Genomic DNA, 23,183 nt, shown 5'->3' with positions numbered 1-23,183 from the left:
GACATCAAGCGTTTTGTACAGCCTGCCATTAAGCGTTTTGCATTGCTTTACAGCAAGTGTTTTGTATCGTCTTGCGTCAAGTGTTTTGAAAAGTCTTAACAACAGGCGTTTGTATTTTGCCTTGCACCTAGCGTTTCGGCATCGTCGTATATCAATAGTTTTGTATCGTCTTACATAAGCGTTGTATTGCCTTACATGAAGCGTTTTATAAAGACTTAAATCAAGCGAGGCATTTCATTGCACATGTGAAGAACAATCAACATTAGGCCTAAATAAACGGCAAGTAAAAGCAGTCGTACATGATCGATATTCTTTACCTCTGTTGAACACAGAGCTCTACGCCTTCAATGTTGTCTAAGGACACTTGTCCAGAACAATTGTTACCTTAAGATTTCATTTTTGTATTAAAATGATGACGCATGCTGATCAAAGCTACAAACCAAGTTATGATGACATTTATACATTTTTATTTATGGTGTGCATAAAGATGCATTTGTAAATACCATTATTTATGGGGTGCATCAAGATGCATTTGTAAATGCCATTATTTATGGGGTGCATCAAGATGCATTTGTAAATGCCATTATTTATGGTGTGCATAAAGATGCATTTGTAAATGCCATTATTTATGGAGTGCATAAAGATGCATTTGTAAATGCCATTATTTATGGAGTTCATAAAGATGCATTTGTAAATGCCATTATTTATGGAGTGCATCAAGATGCATTTGTAAATGCCATTATTTATGGAGTGCATCAAGATGCATTTGTAAATGCCATTATTTATGGTGAAGATGCATTTGTAAATGCCATTATTTATGGAGTGCATCAAGATGCATTTGTAAATGCCATTATTTATGGTGTGCATAAAGATGCATTTGTAAATGCCATTATTTATGGAGTGCATCAAGATGCATTTGTAAATGCCATTATTTATGGAGTGCGTCAAGATGCATTTGTAAATGCCATTATTTATGGAGTACATAAAGATGCATTTGTAAATGCCATTATTTATGGAGTGCATAAAGATGCTAATGTAAATGCCATTATTTATGGAGTACATAAAGATGCATTTGTAAATGCCATTATTTATGGTGTGCATAAAGATGCATTTGTAAATGCCATTATTTATGGAGTGCATCAAGATGCATTTGTAAATGCCATTATTTATGGAGTACATAAAGATGCATTTGTAAATGCCATTATTTATGGAGTGCATAAAGATGCTAATGTAAATGCCATTATTTATGGAGTACATAAAGATGCATTTGTAAATGCCATTATTTATGGTGTGCATAAAGATGCATTTGTAAATGCCATTATTTATGGAGTGCATCAAGATGCATTTGTAAATACCATTATTTATGGTGTGCATAAAGATGCATTTGTAAATGCCATTATTTATGGTGAAGATGCATTTGTAAATGCCATTATTTATGGAGTGCATCAAGATGCATTTGTAAATGCCATTATTTATGGTGTGCATAAAGATGCATTTGTAAATGCCATTATTTATGGAGTGCATCAAGATGCATTTGTAAATGCCATTATTTATGGAGTGCATCAAGTTGCATTTGTAAATGCCATTATTTATGGAGTGCATCAAGATGCATTTGTAAATGCCATTATTTATGGAGTACATAAAGATGCATTTGTAAATGCCATTATTTATGGAGTGCATAAAGATGCTAATGTAAATGCCATTATTTATGGAGTACGTAAAGATGCATTTGTAAATGCCATTATTTATGGAGTACATCAAGATGCATTTGTAAATGCCATTATTTATGGAGTGCATCAAGATGCATTTGTAAATGCCATTATTTATGGAGTGCATCAAGATGCATTTGTAAATGCCATTATTTATGGAGTACATAAAGATGCATTTGTAAATGCCATTATTTATGGAGTACATAAAGATGCTTTTGTAAATGCCATTATTTATGGAGTGCATCAAGATGCATTTGTAAATGCCATTATTTATGGTGTGCATGAAGTTGCTTTGGACATGCTATTATTTGATTGACAATGCTTGCAATAAATGTTATTATTATTTCATTTTGTTTTGTTTTCTGCAACTTTTGCTATTTCTTTCATTATTATTTCCTGCCGTTAATTTTAGTCACCTCTGCAGTGGTTATTCCAGGTCTCACCAGGAAAATACCCTTTCCTTTCTAATTCTAGCCAAGCAAATAATTTTTTCCCACGTTTGTACGAACGAATATATAAAATATATAAAGTATATATAAAATAGTATTTATTTTAAATAATGTGGGCAAAAAGGAAAATTTTCTATCGATTGCCAAAGAACTGAGTCTGTTCAAATTTTTTTCCGATTAATAATACAAATTGAAACGAACGTTGTTTATCAATTTCAAATAGAATAATTGAAGTCATATTTTATTTGCCAAGAAAAGACTTAGATATGAAGAGAATGTAAATGGTGCATATAATGTTAAAACCGTCATCTGTCATTAGTACGAGACAAAAATATATATATGTACTTATTGTTCATTTCAATTTATAGCTTAGCTTAGTCCACCTTCATTACTGCAAGTTTCCTCTCGCCATCACTCCTCACATTTTATTTATTTTAGAGTGTAATTCAACTCACGCAGTTCATTGCATGTACTTTACTAAAATCATAATTGTTTTATCGTCCATTTGGTTTGCAAATGTCAATCCAATTATTCCATCTCAGCGCCTATTTTCTGAGGTGAGAATATATATTGCCAATGCTATATTTGGATATTCTTGTTACTAAGAACAGTTTTGACAAACTATTTGCATCAAAATAATAGTAGATTTTCAACACGACTTATATGAATGCAAATAAATAATGTACACATTTATGTCTGTTACATCAGCGTCATCTGATTTTCATTTAGTTCTCTTTGTGAAGTATTATAAAAAGAATTATATACCTCAGATAATTGATATTTCACCGGCTTATTTTAATATGTCGCAGTAGCTCGATACAATGGTTTTTATCCCTTGGCTTCACATAATAGGTCAGAATCTTGTTATTACAGATTCGGAGCAATATGCTTAACATCTTATAGAACAATTGTATGAAGGTGACATTTTCCATGAAGTACTAACAAAACAGAAGTATTCTGCATTTGATCAAACTTTGTTCCAAGTATTGCTGCATATTTCTGTATTCATGATCTCTTGTCTTCACTTTGGCTTTCATCATGGAATGCTCGTTATCGTCTTGTCTCTGCTCAAGAAGTATATGATATATAACACAATATTCTGACGATTCGGCTGAAACATTTAAAATCCACAAAAGTAAATGTACTTAGTTCCCGCAATAGCTAGATTTTCATTTGCTCTCAGCACAATATATTTAGGCGACGTTCGAAAAATGAAAGTGTTTGAAAGACGTTATTCTACTGTTTCAGAGGTCTGTAACAAAAATGGCAATTACATATGCTTAATAGCCCTAATATATTTGCTGATTGGTTGATTTGAATTCCAATGAATGACGTATCCACTGAATACGCTAACCACCCACCTTTGTCGACTGTTGGTTTTCAAAGAAATTAGATATTAGAGACACGTTTAAGTTCTCGTGAAAAGATTATCATAAATGTAAAAAGTCTGAGGTATATGCCGTCGATTAAACAAATAAAGAGATTTTAGCGTGAACAAAGGCCATACAATATATTCACTAGCATCGAGCCTTAACTTTGAAACTAGGTCACCACGGTCTAGTATATGCGTCACTGCAATTGTTAACACAAACTTGTCTAGCAACATGATCAATACATTCTTGCCAATTGCTATTGAACGTGCAATGATGGCGCATTTTTAGGGGAGTCTTTGGTGCACTGCATGATGAGCCTACCCTAACCTCATGGTTGACTGAATCCTTCTTAAAATTTAGTCGGCTGTTTTAATACTTTATTACATATTGATGTTAATGCGAGGGCGTGGATGAATATCTGTCATTGTGCAAAGATAGGGAAAGGTGACCTGCTTTTTGTGCTTCATGGAACACTGCTGAGAAATTGTGACCTGTGCATATTGTCAAAATCTAATTTGGTTTTTTGCAGCGAAACGTTCAATACGGTTGCAGTGTTTGATGAACGAACAAACAAGCATACACAGGTACAGCGCATCAAAACTTAAGCCATGTTTAACCCCCGCTCTTTTTTCCCAAAGTTTCTGAACTCTGCATTTAATGTATAGTGTTTTATTCCTACTTGGCACTAAACTTACAGTGTGGATGAGTTTTGGAATGAATGTGTTATACACAGATACAAATTACGTTGATCATTTTTTAAAAAAGATACTCAGAAAAGACGATCCTAATTACCATTTACTTTGTGTGCTAATTAGGACTAGGACTAATAACATTTATATATGTCATCTACCAGAGCATAGAGTGAATGTAATTAGACTTTATGCAAGTATTGAAAATGCATGTTTGTTTGTCCTTAGTATATTGCATTCTGTTTCGAGAGTACATTTGTTCTTTGGCATTCGTCCGATTTGTTTTAAAGCTTGCATGTATTATAATTTTCATAATATTGACCCTATGAGAACTAAAATCGTATAGAATGGTGAAGGCGATACAGCACCCAGAAGAACTTAATTTAGATGTTGGAAAGACACTGAAAGATTTCAAAAACAAAAGCTGGAGACCGGACGATAGGGTGCATACTAATAATCTGAACAACGGAGGAATACAAAGGAATCAATCATCAACTCCATCGCTTTCACCTGATTTTCCGCATGTAGCACAGCCTACTTCTTCACCAAGGGAGCAGACGCCATCTCGTGGTATTGGAATCTTTATCAGTGTAGCAATATTTTCAAAGGCTTTCTGCATATTCGACACTCCACGCTGCAATATCTACAGCTTGTCACGGCCTTCTTCTAACAAATGATGCACAGTTTTAGCAAACACGGAGTTTTATTTCATGAATGCATTCGTTGACTGATTATATATAGTCTGTTAGTGAACTTACGTGAATGTTCACATTTTCTCTCTCCTTCTCGAAAGCTATTAAATTTTTTATTGCTAACCTGGTCATATCTTTTGAACAGGATTTACCTGAAACACTTTTGACCAAATCAGAATAAACAGCTTCTTGCTACGCATTCATTTAATGCCCCATTTTAAATAGATGGGTTCCAGGTGTCGCTTTAAGAAAATTATTTTGGTTCGTGTTACAATGCAGGCAGCAATCAAGAAGTGCATGATTGCGTTTGCGTGCACATATATACTGCTTTTGATGCTCATGTCTAATTATGACCAATCGCTACGTCTGCATTTTATCGACTACTACGCATGCACGTCGTAAATATGTAAACAATTTCTTTTCCATATAATTCAATTAAGAAGCGGCTTTGAACCCTATGAACTCATTTCTTCGAACGATGATCTGTATGAAACAAAGAGTGGATAAATTATCAGTATCAAACAAAACAAAAACTTAAGGCTGGTTACCATATGCAGTTTGACAACGACACTTTAAAATAGACAATTGCTAGAATATTCATTTCTGTCGTCATTCAGAGTTGTCGTTCCAAACTCATTCAGAGCTGGCCTTCTAAACTCATTCAGAGTTGTCCTTCCAAACTCATTCAGAGTTGTCCTTCCAAACTCATTCAGAGTTATCGTTCCTACCTCATTCGGAGCTGTCCTTCCAAACTTATTCAGATTTGTCATTCCAAACTCATTCAGTTATCCTTCGAAACTCATTCAGAGTTGCCCTTCCAAACTCATTCAGAGCTATCATTCCAAACTCATTCAGTGTTGCCCTTCCAAACTCATCCAGAGTTGTCCTTCCAAACTCATTCAGAGTCGTGATTCCAAACTCATTCAGAATTGTCCTTCCAAACTCATTCAGAGTTGTCCTTCCAAACTCATTCAGAGTTGTCCTTCCAAACTGTGCTTCTGAGTTAAAGTCCAATCAACAAGTTGCGGTAACATTTCATGGGAAATAAAAAGTAAGTGTCAAGTTCCTCAACACGTTCTTATTAAAAATTGTATTCCTGGGCGACCATATCAAGAGTTAGATGTCAATTACAAGTAACCATGACAAAATTAAATATCAGTTACAAGTAACCATGATGAAACTTAAATATCAATTACAAAAAACCATAACAAAGTTAAATGTCAATTGCAAGTAACCATGATGGAAGTTAAATATTAATTATAAATAACCATGATGAAATTTAAATATCAGTTACAAGTAACGATGATGAAAGTTAAATATAAATTACAAGCCACTATGAGTAGTTCTTTCAAGGAAAGACATAACAACCATCAGTCTTGCTTGAAATTTTACTTTGATAGAAGTTTTAAATTATAGAAAGTGAAACCAATGATGCTTCCCTATGATTCTTCACTGCCCAACATACCGCCCCAGAGGAATGGGCGTAATGTCTTTCATGCCTTCCGTTAGAAGTATAGTCTAACATGTAAAACCAGTGCACGACAGGTTTTACGACATAAAGCGAACAGAACATGCATTGTTATCATACTGTAGCAATAAAGTAAAGAAACAGCTTTAATAGTTATGCATATATAAATAATTTTTTTTTAACTATTGATCAAGTCATTCTATGGCCTACCACAAAATAGGTTAAGAAAACTTTGACTTACTAATTGAAGACAAACATATTTTCAAATAACTTATCCGCTTGGGACACGCTTCCTTTTGGAAATAAAGACAATAAGCTTTGGACGCTTTAGTTTGGTAGCTTTGGGCCTTATTCTGTCTTTTACAGCACTTCGCATTTATAAAATATTGCTGGTACGGATCATACATTTTGTCTAAAATATACACTGTGTTAAGCTTGCTATTTCATATTTAACCATTTTTATAATTTTAACTTTAAAATTCCATCTGTTGTTGCCGTATTATTGATATTTTCTGTTAGAATATATACAAAACAACAGAACCTTACGAGAAATATCGTACACAAAACAACAGAACGTTACGCGAAATATCGTACTAAATCTGCTACTTTAATCTGTAAAACATATTGATATCCAAGACATTTGAGTGTTTCATAAAAAATACAGTTTGCTTATTCCGAGTGAATAATGGATATATTTCATCTTGTGGGTGAAAAACTCAATTATTTTGGCTCGTGGCTGCTCCACTTGTGAAGATACTGAGTCTTTCAGTCATCGATGAAATATGTCCTCTATAGACAGGGTAATTTTGGGTGTGTCACATAGATATGCATTTAAGATTACGAATGATATACGATCAAAATGTTTTTGATATTCCAGCTAATATAAGCACAAGTCTGTATTTTTTGCATCACTCTTGCACCGATGACAATGGCTGTATACGTATATCCCAGTGGTGACAGCTGCACGAAGTAATATACAAATTTGTAGATCGTTACTCCTTGCTGATATGTGTACATGATAGATTAGTAATATCATAGCTTGTAGACCGTTACTCCTTGCTAGCAATCGTATACGATTTACTAGTAATTTTTGTAGTCAACAGTTATCCATTGATCTGGGTCATATCCTAATATAAATCTGATTATTACAGTCAACACGAATGCCATTGTAACGAATGAGAAGTCGAGAGAAAACTTTGGAATCTCCGCCGTCCAGTCACCAATTGAACTCGGTTTTGAATTAGGTAAAAGAAGAAAGGACCCTGGTGGTTTGCCAGTAACTAACTTTCTGGAATCAAATTTTGTTAAAGATACAAGCATAACATTACCTTCTGTTGGTATAACGAAGACCGAAGATAAGATACCTGTATCAAATCCCGATGTCTTGTTCAGTGACTATAGTGGAACCCATCGTCCAACTACATTATCTACTACAACCCTTACTACTGACTTGCTATTACCGGATAGAGCAAATACCTGGACAACAGATGCCTCTAGTGGAAGCAACGCTTGGGTATTGCCATCAGTAACCACAGATAATAGCCGAGGTGAGCCGTTTGGTCAGAAGGCATAACGTATCGCAGTATTATATCAGCTGATCGCACACAACATCATAAAAAATTAAATTTATTTTCCAACGACGATTACACCAACACGTGTTAGTTTGAATGCTAAGTGTATACTTCAACTTTCATAGCAAGTACCTAAAATAGGATGCAGTTATGTCCTTATCAATTGGTAATGTTATACACTAACAGTTAGTTAGGTGACGGACATTCGACCAAGAAGTCCGTTAGGCTTACCACTAGTCATTTACTGTACTGCCTAATACCTTTTCTATCGATATAATTGGTTAGTGATCAGTGCATGTGTTTGGCATTTAGCTTGATATTTTTTATTTATTGTTTTTGTTTATTTTTGGGGGGAGGGGTTGTTTTCTTTCGTTACACATTGAAATCTCTATTTTGTATAGCTGTTATTTTTCTGGATTTCTACCTAGAATAACAACGTTTAAGAAACATGGTCAACCTCTGTTTTTCTATTTATAATAGTTGAATGAATTGTGGGTTTTGTTCTGGTATAATGTCTGGTAAGTCTGACTTGACATGGTAATGTCTAGTAAGTCTGCCTTGACCTGGTAATATCTGGTAAGTCTGACTTGACCTGGAGCTAATACTAATATCAAAATCTGTGGCATTTATTGTCTCGTAACCTACTAATATTGCATTGCGTTACCATATAATAATAATAATAATAATAATGATAATAATAATAATAAATAGATGATTATATTTGGTATTCCAAACTTTCAAATGTACGCATCATTTCTGTTTTCTTTTTAGCGGGATTGCTCATGTTTGAGTTATGCCTTTGATGCAGTTATAAAAAAGTCTAATCTTACCCCTAGTACAATGTCATTAATTTATTTATAATTTATTTATGGGAAAGTGTCCTACCTGACATTTGTTTACAACCGTTCTAATTCATAGCTTCACCTGAGTAAGTGGAAAAGGAAACTCTCTCTCCCTCTTTCTTTCTCTCTTTATATATATATATATATATATATATATATATATATATATATATATATATATATATATATATATATATATATATATATATATATATTAATCTGTACTAGGATGGGCCCCATCCACGCAGGCGCCAGGCTCAGGGAGCTCGGACATCTGGGGGACACAATCTGCAGGGGCCACAGACAGCATGGGCCTCATAAGTAAGTATATGTTTTCTAAGAAGCATGTGTTGTCTTGTACATTATTGCATGAAGCAAGCACGCCTCTATTCATACGGAACGTTTACTTTTCTAAGAAGTATATATTGCCTTATACATTATTGCATGATGCAAGCACGTTTAATTTCATACTGGCGTTTACTATTTCGTATTTTAAGGCGTTGATTTTGCATAGTTATTACTCACATGTTTCGACTAAGACACACACTTTGTTACCAATAAAAACTTTCTCTTTTGTCTGAATAATATTTTTTATTTCTTCCTCTATGGCAAATAAAACAAAATATTCATAAATCGATTACTTATAGATCTTTTCAAAACTTTGATACTGTTAAATTCCTGGAAGATCTGAAACAGATTCCATGGAATACTCTCCAAATCTTTGAAGATGATGTTTTATATACTTGGACAGATCTATTCATCAGTATAGTGAACAAACATGCCCCTTTAAAAACACACAGGATAAAGAAAGACAACCGGTCAGGCTGGATCTCCCCACAAATTTTAGAATCAATAAAGCAAATAGACCAACTAAAACAGTAGGAAATCAAGCTGCATATAGAGTTTAAAGGAAAAAAGTTAATAAAATGATATTTAAAGCCAAACAAGTGCACTATAAAAAAAAGTGCTGGATGAAAGCCAAGATAACCCGAAAGCTGTCTGGAAAGTGTTTACAGAGTTTGGTGCAGTAATGTAAGGGTAAAACTGAAATTTTATCCCTCAATCATGAGGGCATTTATATCGATAATTCAACTGACATCTCAAATATTTTTAATGACTTTTTTGTTCAAATTGCTGAAAAACTTAAAGAACCAAAACTTCATCTGATTATTTGGAACTCAAACATTTTTGTGCTAAAAGACAATCAAACAATATAAAGTTTGAAATTCCTGAAATGAGTCCAGATTTTGTGTTGAAATATATTAAAAAATGGATGATTGTAAAGTTACAGGACTTGCTATGATTGGATCAAGGCTACTAAAGGTAGCTGCACCTGCAATTATAGAGAGTATAGCTTTCAGTTATTAGTATTAGGTCTAATAAATTTCCACAAACATGGAAAACTGCCAAGGTTATACCATTGCATAAAGCAGGAACAAAAGATGATGTAAATAACTACAGACCCATCTCTATCCTTCCTTGTCCCTCCATATTACTAGAAAAACATGTACATGATTCTTTTCTCAACTATTTAAACACTTATGATCTTATTCATGATAACCAGTCTGGCTTTTGACAGAATCGCTCCTGTGAAACTGTCCATGTATCTTTGATTGATAAATGGCTGAAAACATTAGATCAAGGAGAAACGGTAGGCACTATTACGGTTGATTTTCGTAAAGCTTTTGATCTTGTAAACCACGAACTTTTGCTTGAAAAACTAAAAATCTATCAATGCAGTGAAAACTCCCTAAACTGGTTGACTTCTTACTTAGCCGAGAGAGTGCAAAAAGTATTTTTAAATGAGCCACTTTCTCAAAGTAAAAATATTAATTGTGTAGCACCATAAGGCTCTATCCTTGGACCTCTGTTATTCATTCTTTTTATCAACGACTTACCTCTTAAGACTGGAACTTCAATTTCTTCCACTGACCTCGATGCAGATGACACTACACTGTCTGACATGGGTAAAACCAAAACGGTACTTGAAAATAACTTACAAAGTGCTCTCAACAGACTTCAAGGAAAACAGTACGATCATAAATGCAGAAAAAAGAAAGCCCTACTAGTTACAACTCAATAAAATACGAGCAAAGCTCGATAGCGACATAATCCAGGCTCTGTTTGACAATGTGAGCCTTAATATGACCTTTCATGATAAAATTCTTGGTGTATTCATAGATAACAATCTTACTTGGTCTATTCACATTAAACATGTTTTAAAAAACCGTTAATTATTATCTTTGGCTACTGAGGAAAACCAAAACGTACATTCCTCTTCAGTATAGGGTCTTCTTTCATAACAGTTATGATCAGCCATATATGGACTCTTGTAATGTAATTTGGGGTAATACCTCTAATTCAAACATAACAACACTTTTGAGACTCCAGAAGAGGGCTTGTCATTTAATTCTAGATCAGTGTATAGCCAATTTCCAGAATGCAATGCGTAACATAAAGATTTTAACAATACATGAAAGAATATTTCTTAGAAAGGCCAGATTGATGTATAAAGTATCCAGAAAAGCCATGCCTGTCTATCTAAGCAATATATTTCACCAAAGAGATGCTGATGGTACTCCAGATTTTTTAAGGTCCATCCGAATTAAAAAATTTTATTATACCAAGGCTAAAGAAGGAATTGTTTTAAAAAAGTTTTTGAGTATACTGGTCCATTGGTATGCAACAACATTCCCAGTAACTTAAGGCAGGCTCCTACCATTTATTTTCCATAATCAATGTCTCAAATGGATGAAATCTTTAGACAATTGAATAGCTCTAGTACAATAAATACCGCCTGCTTTTCTGTAATTTCGCATTTTTTCACATTTGAATTTTTCAATGCAGGATGATATTTTGTATTTATATATGTTCATGTATTCAAAGATAATTGTGCATATGTTGCAGGCCTGATACTTTGATTCTTAAAATCACTTAATTATCTAGTGTCAAGCCAGATTCTTCACATCATGTTGTATATACTGTATATATTGTACATAACAGATAGAAAGTCTCAAGGTAGATTAGTTTTGTAACTAACTGAGTTACCTTCTCTAAATAAAGTCTTGTTATCATTATTATCATTATTATTATTATTATTATTATTATTATTATTAGTAGTAGTAGTAGTAGTAGTAGTAGTTGTAGTAGCAGAGGTAGTAATATCCTTCTTTGTCTCCTTCCTGAAATACATTGTTGCTCTTCAATAAATCATGCACTATGTATTTATTAGCCGCATGCATCAAGTATAAAACCCTTTATGTGACGTATATGTTTGATGAAAATGAACTTATAATTGGATTGCTCATCTTTTATTCCCTTTCTTCATCTTTACAGTTATCTAAATTGTGTCATCTTCTATGTTCTTTTTTATTATTCCTCATTTAAATATATGATTAAATTATTAAACATTCAGTATTGTTTTATAGATTTTGTTATTGTATCTGTGCTAATATATGTGTGTGTGTGTATGTGTGTGTGTGTGTGTGTGTGTGTGTGTTAAAAACTGGACTGGTAATGCATTCCTGTATTTGACCGATTTCCTTGTAATTTGATTACGTTTTGCGTGCATTTTATTTTTGATCCATTCCTCGAAGCAATTACAAAACAAAAATGACCTCTAGTCTACCAGCGGCGGCTGTTGATTGTGGTCGCATAGCAGAAATTACAATAGCCCGCTGTCCAATCTAATATCCAATCTAAGTTTTAATTTCTAATCACATTACTTACTGCTTAGGTCAAGCCGTCTGCCAGGAGCCCTGTGGGTCAGTTATGCGATTTATTCTACATCAAATACACATTTTAAAATCTTTATAATTTTGATATGTTTAGTGCAGTTTTCACAAATGTTCACCATACCAAATTCCTCCATGAATTACGCTTGTTATTTGCATGGAGCTAGTTGTTAGGACGGAACATCCTGTGTTTCCAAAAGGTCAATCTCCGTTATAATTCTGGAAATTTTAGTATGTTGTCTTTCTTTGTTTCAAAAGATTATCCATGATATTCTTTTTTTTTAAATCGAAAATCAGTTTATGTGATATTTCAATAGAATTATTGCGGAGAAATCACTAGCAATTTAGAAAGAAAACGTGATAGTTAATAACATATGAAACCTTCAAAATACGCATTATTTTATAACTTCTTTGTATTGTACTTACATATTAACCCTAGTATATATGCTGACCCCATTTCTGACAATGGAAAAGTAGGCTAACAAGATAACCCCGTTGATGCATGCATTCTGATAATGACGAATCAAGAAGATGGTGGAAATGATATGATTAGAGGAATATGAGTAAGTATTATATATATATATATATATATATATATATATATATATATATATATATATATATATATATATATATATATATATATATATATATATATATATATATATATATAGTAGCAATTCCATTTGGACATTGTACTATTATAACACTAATTCTAATATATATTACTCACTGGTTAGGTGCATGTGAAAATGTATTATATCCTAACCACTGGGGAATATAAAACTCATTTTTTAAGGATACGTGGCCAAGGTGCATTTATGTTGGCACGATGAAAATTTACAAACAAGCGCAGAGAAAACTGAGAGCGTTTTTTAAAGAAAAGAAGTTCAGGAGATCATGGAAGAATCAAAAGATGAAATAGGAAAATAAAGAAATAAAGAAGAAATTGATGATGGCGATAATTATATTTTTTCCAATAAAATTCGATAACAAAACGTATCAGCATGTAATGAAATTTTTTAACTCGAAGTTTTAAGTTAAAGAATAAAATTTTGTCTCTAGAATTTTATCTGATGGGAAAAACCCATATTCTTTAAGTTATGTTATACAGAAATGATTTAAGTTATGTTAGAAAATCATCCTTTGATGTACTTATTAATTTCTGATTAATTAGACGATACTTGCGAATGTTATTGAATGCTGCATTTTACAGTGTATACTAATGTATTTGTTTGAAATATTTGCTTTGTGAAATTCTTTTACTGATGACCAAATTGGTTTTAGATATGCTTGGAAACCCTCTAATGATGTTCCTCATGAGCGGCGATATGCCAGATGCACCAAATCTTGGAGCAGCAGGAACGGATCCACTGACAGGAGGAATGACCGACCCATTGTTGGTCCAGTTGCTGCGTGCACAGATGTTGCGCCAACTCCGCAATGTCAGACCGACTTCACAGACAGGTAGAAGAAACATGCCTCCAGACTGGAGAAGGCCTAGATCTGGGTCAGAGTTTGAAGCAAACACTGGACCAGACCCGAGGTTTAAACCAGACGGGGCGACAACCTTTGATCATGGAATCAGAGGCAGGTTGCATTCTAGAGACAACCAGGCTCCCATGACGAATTCTATTGCCAGAGATCGTCAAGTACGCTTAGGATTCACGCCACCTCCTGGAGCGGACCCTATGGAAGGAACAATCGGACAAACTCTACCAACAAGGGATGTTTCTGGTTCTGGCAGAAGGCCTGGTGACATCCCGCCACCAGACGCTATGGGATCTGGGGATATGGGTCGAAGGCCTATTGAGATACCAGCATCAGGTGCCATGCGGTTAATGGATATGGGTAGAAGACATGGTGACATGCCACCACCAGACGTCATGGGATCCACAGATACGCCTCCTATGATGGATAGAATGACATCTGGAGCCAGGAGAGCCATGATCCAAACTCGTGTGAGAGAACGGATGGGATCGATGCGCCCACCAGTTGATACCCTAGCAGTGCTAAGGCGGTTGAGAGAACTGCAGCGCACAAGCATGTCACCAGCAGCTTCTGAATCTGGAGCCCTGGCTGACAGGGCATCTGACTTGGCCGACATGAGGGCAGATAGACTGGATAATCTCCAGGCCTTGGGGCCCATGGGTATGCTTCTGGGATCTGGTGGGTTTGGAAGTGGTGGTCTTGGCGGTCTTGATGGTCTTGGAGGTATGGGAGGTCTTGGTGGACTCAGTGGAATGGCTGGTTTGGGCGGACTAGGAGCGGACGGCCCTGGAGGTCTTGCCAGTTTAATGGGTATGATTGGCGGGGCTGGTGGCTCTCTTACGCCGATGATGGCCCTCCTTAGTGCCACATAGACCAATGTACTCCAGACATGGTGAACGAGTTTTTCGAGACATTCTGTGTGAATTATTCAAGGAGGCAAGGTTGCTGTGTGAATAATTATGGACCATTATTCAATGTTTGAGTGAGGTCATAAATGACTATATATATATATATATATATATATATATATATATATATATATATATATATATATATATATATATATATATATATACTTACGGCAGATCACATACTGTAGATGATTTTAATGTGATACTTTGTTTTATGGGGTTTGTTCACGCTATACACAAGTTTTTAAAACAGTATATCCAAAACTGATTGTGATACATTTCATCTGCTTAACCATACGATACACTCCAATTCATTTTTGAAGATGGCCAGGGTAATGCTTACAGGACTGTATGCAGTAGGGTTAGAATACCCGATACGTAAACTCGAACCGACAAAAGAAAGAAAACTCAAATGTAAGATGAAGGTAACGCATACACCTCTACAAAAATGTTAAAGGTGTGTTGTATTTGAGAAATTGCATAAAGTATTAACCGTGTCACATTTTTGGAGCGTTCGTTATTCGAGCAATGAATTTTATATAATATTAAACAATATAACAATTGTAGCAGAGATTGAATTATTGCAGTTTATTCTCATTTTCATCAATAAAATGTACGAAAAGAAATTAATTTGAGTTCTCTAACTTAATAAAATATTCCTGTAGTTATTGTCTGATATATGTATTAGGTGATGCAATACAATGCAAATCTTAGAACCTGTTTACTTTTGAAAGTACAGTTGATGATAGCACTTCTTTCCAGGTAGCTTTTCACCATATATGAAAAACATTTTAGTCTACACTGGAACCCGTAGGAAGTGCAGAAATAGACCATGTTATTATATGATTAGTTTAATTTAAATTTAGCATTTTCTTATAATATAAATAATCTAGTTGATAGAGATTACCATTTTCAGCACCTGTGTATTCAAATTGAAGACATACCTCTCCACAGACGACTATTAAAAAAGGAACATGTATTAACCTAAATGACACTAGAGAAGACCTTCAAAATAATGAACATTTTATTAACTTAAATTAAACTTGGGGAAAACCTTCAAGATAATGAACACTTTAACAACATAAATGACACTAGGGCCGATCTTCAAAATATTGTACCGTTTAATAACCTAAATGACACTATGGATGACGTTCAAAATATTGTACCGTTTAATAATCTAAATGACACTATGGATGATCTTCAAAATAATATACTTTTTAATAACCTAAATGACACAATAGATGACCTTCAAAATAATGTACCTTTTAATAACCTAAACGACACAATGGATGACCTTCAAAATAATGTACCTTTTAATAACCTAAATGACATTATAGAAAAGAGTCTCGCTATTCAGTACATTTAAATGAGTAAATGTCGCACGATACAAGTCACATATTTCATTTATAAATCTTTCCCTCGTTTTAAGACTTTCAGTGAAATAGAACAAAAACTGTGACATGTCATTCGGAAAACTAGTGTAATATAACTTTTCTTAGACACTTTATGTTTTGCAGTTAAATAAATAAAGACATCAGTGACAGGATGATTATTGAGTCTGTAAAGAGTCGTGTCAAGTAAATTTAAAACAAAACTCCAAAATTTTCCTCACATGTGACATACTCTTTTAAGGAGCATTTTAACAAAAATATTACGGAATTTTAATGTTTTCTGCCCAAGGAAGGTTTGCTTACATATCACTTTTGTAAAATATAGCAATAACAAAGACATTTAAGGAAGAAATCGAAAGAAGAAAACAATTTAACCCGTTGAGTGAAACTGGTTCGAGATTTACATTTGTTCATCTGCCTTTACAGTGTATTGATATTACTTTCTCATCTGCAGTTTTAAAAGCATTGATGTGTATTGAGGAGAATGAGGAACGAGGGTGAAACATTTCCATCTAGCAGAGTGTGTTTGGTCTAAACATATTTTGTTGTAATAGAGAAACGTTACACACGACAAATGAATCTGAAATTTATTTGACTTACTGGTTACTCACCATTAGAGAATTATAAACATGTATACAATATGTAAAATGTCAGGTGAAATGTATATAGCCACTGGAGTAAGAAATATGACCGCAAATGTTCGCTGCGTTGATCATATTATTTCTGTTATCGTGTTTTTTAGATGAAGGCATATCGACAGTAGTCTTAAATCGTAAATTGTACCGAATGCTACTTTTTGGGTCTCCTTGGTGATGCAAACAAACCATGACGCCTCGCAATAACGAGTTGACATAGAATCAGAAGCAGAAGATAATTCAGTTTGCAAAGAAAGATTTAATGGAAGAAAAAAGAAAGTGAAAGAGTTTCGGATCCAGGATATTTGCTTGACAGAAGTCGACTACGATTTCTCAGCTGAATTACACATCGTGCGTTCATTTGCGCAGTGAGGTACAACTGATCCGTTGAAAGCCAGTGATATATACTAACTTGTGCAATGAAGTGCAAGTCATTTTGGACAAAGATCTGAAGTTTATGTTTAGAGAATACTCGATAAAGAATGCCAATCAAAGTGTTATTCATTGTACAGTGGATAATCGCCATTAAAGAATATTTATCAATATACTGGGGTGCATTACCTACAAACGGTGTTGAAAACTTGACCCCGTTCAGGGCAACATCGGTTTTGACAAGTATATCAGCATCTTTGAGGAAAATTTGTTGCCCGATTTTGCAACGGAATTTCCAAATGGCAAATTATTCTTCCAGGAGAATAGTTTTCTGGACCATGTTGGGAAAAAAATGGAATAATGATAGAACACCAAATCCTTATCTGTCACAGAATCACCAGCAAACAATGTCCATATTGCATACCTTCAATATTTCTGAGAATATATGACCGACAATTAAGTCATAGTAAGAAAACAGACTGCATACAGTGGATTCTTGGCCTGATCTCATTCGTGTATTTATTTATGGATCTGTTTCAATCAAATTTATACTAGAGAACATTGTAACTGCATAGGTAAGTGTTTATAGACACTTTGTAACTGCATAGGTAAGTCTTTATAAACACTTTGTAACTGCATAGGTAAGTGTTTATACACACTTTGTAACTGCATAGGTAAGTGTTTATACAGTGTGATAAGAGCCAAATGCTAATTAATCGATGTGTAAGTTCTATTTTCAATTATATCTGTCTTATGAGTACTTATAGAAATATCAATGGCGTTCTTTTTCCTTCTTAAACGTCAACACTATTGGTTACCCATTGTAATTAACGCTACAGGTTGAATGGATGGTGCTGAAACAGTGAATTTTGTTATAAAAGTTTTAAACGTTTTAATAGTAGGAAAATTTCTTGTCAGTAGAGGTAACTTGTTTCATTTGTTGACCATATCTGGCAATCACTAAATAATGAAGTAAAGCATCAAAACTGAACGAGTTTGTTCGGAGTTTTTTTTTAATTATATTGTATGAGTTTATGTATTGTACCTACTATAGAACGTAATAAGGATATTTGTGGAATATGATCAAAACACTGATGGAATATAATCAGGACATTGGTGGAATGTATTATGGACATTGTTTGTTTATGATTCTGTAAAGCTTAACGAGTTTTGCATTTGTTTATCCCCGCACGAGAAGGCTAACCTAATTCCAGATAAAATGCCTCTCAACCTTTATGTTTTGGTCAACAATAAACTAACCCGATTCAGGTTGAACTCTTCAGTTATGTATCTCTATATCGTGTGCTGAACTTTTATCCATGATTGTATGTTGCAGTTTTAACTATTAATCATTTGTAAGCAAATGTTTAGATAGCTGACGTTTTTCAAGATTGTGGGTTGTGCTTTAAGATCATATTTGGATGTTGACATGACCTTTTCACCTTAAAGGTTCTGGAAGCAAATTTATGGCCCATATCCTGTTGATTGTATTGTGTCTTACGTTTCTAAATAAGATTATGACAAAAGAAAGTATTAATTCCTATTTTAATAGCACTCTTTCTGGAAGCACGTTTTGTTATGTTCAGATATAATTCAAGAGTAATTATTAATTCAAATTGTTCATTGAAATTACAAAGTACTCATTGATATTTTGGACAAAAACGCTGTTTTGGGATTGTTGTGAATTCATTCAAAGATATTCCGGATTATATCATTATAATACATCAAGACTATTTGGTATATGAACTCATTCAAGACTTGTAGTGTATCAGAACATTCAAGACTCTTGGAATTCATTCGGAATATTCTACATTTTTGGACTTGTGTTAGAACATTTAGGATTATTTGGGATTTAATTAACAACACTGTAAGTCTCTTTTCAAGTTTCTCTTTTGTATTCTACAAAAATAAATTATGTGTTAAATTTTTATTAAATTTGTTGTATTTACTTTTTCTTCTACTTAGTTTAAAACCATAGAGTCGCAACATCTGTAACGCTTTCTTTTTCCTCAGAAATAGCAGCCATGCATATAGACCACATTTCGTAACCAAATTCTAAGACTAGGCAGATAGGGTTAATCGTAATGAGACTATCATTTGAAATTTCTAATGGTGATGAATGTAACCTAAGATACTTTGAATAATATTATAATATGGTTTGACTAAGATCCGTGTGCTTTCCCAATTTCCAGTGATATGTATGAAGTCGAATTTCTCCGCAGAATTCAAGACAAGCTAAAATAGTTGAGTTCCCAGTTAGTAAACAACATGCATTATGTTTTAGAGGGATTAATGATAATTGACCATATATTATCCTTGTCGTTAGATTTCTGAAAAATACCAATTTAATACACTTTGAATGGAAAATGGGTCGGTGGAAATGTGAAAAAAATGTCAAGGAAGAGATTTTTAACTATATCATTTGTCATGAACAAAAATAGATATGGTCCTTCATTTGATCCTTGAATGACACCCGCAGACGTTAGACCAACATCCCTGAGTTCTGAATAAATCTTCTAATCACTGTAAAAGATTTCCCTTAATCTCATAACTTCTAACATTTAATTTTAGTTAAAGTGACTTGCTCTTTACAGGATTTAATGAGTTTGTAGACACCAAGTGACATTTATTTTATGACACGTTTGTTTCACAATAATGTGTTTCTCACCAACAATATTCAACAGCTACCGAATGGTGTTCAAGGAGCAATGCACGGGTAAAGATATTTTATTTGTTTTCTGTGAGATAAACGGATACGGCATTGATGCTAGTTTGTTCCGGTTTTTGATGACGGATCTTCACATCACTTGAAAGATCGGTAAATACTGCACTCTATAATACCCGTATATCGCCAACACAACGCTGATATATTCATACATCACGCAATGCACTGCACTTTCTGTGTAAAGGAAACATCCTTCATTTTTATCAAAACATCTGAAAGTAAATGTAGTTATGCTTCATTCATATTTGTTATTAATTTCTACAACGATAATATGACGAATCTTTTAGCACAATAGGAAGTTCGAAATTCATTTAAAAAAACTTGTTAAACTTCGGATGGGTATCTGGACTATTTTTCTCATATAAACTGTATGAAGTAAAAAGCTTTTGTTAAATATTCTATTGCAGATTAATTTATATTTGATTAGACTGTGCATACATTACATAGTAACCACATCTGTGATATGTGAATCGTGTAGTACAAACACACTAATATCCACCATTATGATATGTCATTTATATCGGATTTTATAAATATAAATTGAAGAAAGAAAAAACATTTTAATAAGGAAATCATGCGCTAGTACTAAAAATAATTGCTGATGTGATGTTCACATAGCAACTTGTTCGTCCCTAGCGTGAATGGAGTTCTTATATGCATAGTGGTCAATTTCATTTGCGATTTTCTATTTCTGGTTTCACATGATTTACATCGTAGGAGTATTCAAACGGTGAATACAATAGTATAACCAGAAAACCAACCAACGCTTAAAAGACGATTTTTTTTTCTGACAAAAAACTTAAAATATGTTTCCGATATCCAGTTAGGAAAAACAATCGCAACCAGTCCATGACTTTATCTTCACGAACTCTTAGACAAAACGTTTCCATAATGTCATGCGATATTGTCATTTTCTTTCGGCTAATTTCCTCCTGTTATCGAGAAGCGTTATGTCAGCACACACACACACACACACACACACACACACTGGAAGCTGCGATCACTTTGTAAACTTTGCCTATTTTCATATGTTATTTTGTTAGCAGAAACTGTGGTTTCTTAGTGGCTCTGGTGCGAATTGCTCTTTGATTTTTCAGATGTATTAGACCCTTTCAATGCACTCAATTCCATTCTGCCCTTGGGCTTCTATGGCATGGATGGAAGTGACTTCATGAGATTGAACGGAATGATGGAAATGATGGGCAGAACCGGTGGTATGAATGACGTCATTCCGATGTGGGCCCTCCTTGGGGAATCCTAGTCGTTTATTCGCTTCACAAGATTTGAGTGTTCCTTGTATATTTTGGTAAAGGACAAATCCTTGTGATAAAGGAGCGTGGTCTATCAGTGTATATTTATTTCCAAAAAAAAGAATTAATTATATTTTCCCATTAAGCATGAATGAATAGTTCCAAAGGCGAGTATTGTTGTTCCATTCTTGTACTTAATAAAGGCTGTTAAAAATGAAGTAATTTAATAAAATCTTTGTGTGACATGTTCCTTTGTGCGAATGATTTTATTTGACTGCTGTACCTATTAATGCACAATGAAAATGAGCATTAGAAATAAAAAATTCTGTCGACATTTTTTTAAATATCTAATACACTAATTCTATCCACACTGTCCAGTTTCTACTGGGCATTTTTCCATCTAACACACTAATCTATATCCTAACAGTCCAGTTTCTATCAAACATTTCTCCATCTAATACTTTAATTTCTATCCACACTACCCAGTTTCTATTACGTTTTGTCATATTTATCTTAGTCATCAGAAGCAATGCAAACATCAGTGAAATACATTTTCTGTTTGTAATTAAATTTGTAATGTTAAAAGTTTAAGGAACCTTAATGTATGTTCGAAAATAATTATTGCTTTCGTCCAAATAAAAGCAATTGAAACTGACGGGTAAGAAATTATGTGATACAGTTCCTGTAAAGTTGTTCGCTCAATATTGACGTGCTCGCTTGTGTCTGTGAAGTTATTCTGCACCTTCTACATATGTGTAAGTATACTGTTTCTTTACGATCCCCATATATCACGATCACCATATAGCACGATCCCCATCCATCACTATCCTCATACATCACTATCCCCATACATCACGCAGCAAGCTTTTCTCTGCACAATGCACTCTTTGCGTTGCACAATGCTTTTCATCTAAGACAATTCGTATCATAAGGGTCTAAACAGTATTGTTATTGACAGATATTAAAATATGCTACATACAATGCATTTTTTTTCTTCCTTGTTGCTACTATATACTATTTCATGCCATTTTGCATCAAAATTTTCCTTTTTTCTACTATGGCTAAAACAACATATTAACGTGTTTTTTCTAGTAGTGTATTTCCTTTCATGTTGCACTAAATTTCTGTAATATTCAAAGGGAATGCATATAACAAGGATGCTTCTTTTTGGTCCACAAAACTACACATAAATCTCACTCGTTAGGTGCATTTCAACAAATTTTACGAGGCGAAAAAAGTCTATACACAATAGTAATTTTGAAATGGAGAGCGCTAATGCAAAAGATTTTGATCTTCCAGGCATGTCTGATCCAGTTATGTCGGTAAATCGCACGCTGTCGATGAGATTTCATAAACTGGCCCAAGATAATGATAAAAGGGAGAGGAACTTGTTGCAGGGACTGTCCCAGTCAATACCACCGTTAGGATCAAGAGGTATCATCTTTTTAACCCCCGATAAAGTTGTCGTTGATTTAATAAAATACTTGTCGTTGAATGCACTTGTACTATTAAACCTGTCTATAAAAACTGATACAAGTAATGTGTGTGTGTGTGTGTGTGTGTGTGTGTGTGTGTGTGTGTGTGTGATTTTGATTTTTAACGCAGTTTTAACACTTTTTCAGTCTCATCGCTACGATGTCTGCAGTGTGGCAGTTTATAGTAACGTCTAGCACTGGGACATCATACCGCAGACATGTAGTGTGATGTTCCATCCAGTCATAATAACCTGATACCAGGCCGACCAATCCGAACACAAACCCCTAGCGATGCAGCTGACAGTACTACTTTTACAAGTATTTGGTATGATTCGGCCGGGGTTCGAACCCGCTACCTCCCGCATCCGAGGCGGACCCTCTAACCACTAGGCCACTGAAACGGTCA

The 23,183-nt window shown here is 34.1% G+C and overlaps 2 protein-coding genes across 4 annotated transcripts in view; both read left to right on the top strand.

Annotated features, from left to right (window-relative positions):
- LOC149795999 (uncharacterized) overlaps window positions 1-23,183 on the top strand; it is a 39,329-nt gene that overhangs the window by 10,033 nt on the left and 6,113 nt on the right. Inside the window, exons 3-7 of one of the 3 annotated variants that reach the window (XM_089965915.1) lie at window positions 4,061-4,115; window positions 4,567-4,790; window positions 7,532-7,927; window positions 9,022-9,114; window positions 22,602-22,736. In XM_089965915.1, coding sequence (XP_089822041.1) covers window positions 4,061-4,115; window positions 4,567-4,790; window positions 7,532-7,927; window positions 9,022-9,114; window positions 22,602-22,736 — 903 coding nt within the window. Of the gene's footprint in view, window positions 1-4,060; window positions 4,116-4,566; window positions 4,791-7,531; window positions 7,928-9,021; window positions 9,115-21,149; window positions 21,550-22,601; window positions 22,737-23,183 lie in introns of those variants that run through there. The other 2 variants (XM_089965916.1, XM_089965917.1) reach the window with 2 other exon arrangements.
- On the top strand, window positions 11,939-15,546 carry LOC149796000 (uncharacterized). Its single transcript, XM_089964160.1, has 2 exons — window positions 11,939-13,090; window positions 13,815-15,546. Exons 1-2 carry the CDS (start codon window positions 13,087-13,089, stop codon window positions 14,888-14,890), a joined length of 1,080 nt encoding a protein of 359 aa, XP_089820286.1. The 5' UTR covers window positions 11,939-13,086; the 3' UTR covers window positions 14,891-15,546.

This window comes from Sinohyriopsis cumingii, chromosome 7 (assembly GCF_028554795.1).
Source record: "Sinohyriopsis cumingii isolate HCF-2022 chromosome 7, ASM2855479v2, whole genome shotgun sequence".
In the NCBI taxonomy this organism is placed as follows: Eukaryota; Metazoa; Mollusca; class Bivalvia; order Unionida; family Unionidae; genus Sinohyriopsis; species Sinohyriopsis cumingii.
The sequence above is the reverse complement of the archived record's forward strand: the minus strand, read 5'-3'. Positions and strand labels throughout refer to the sequence as shown.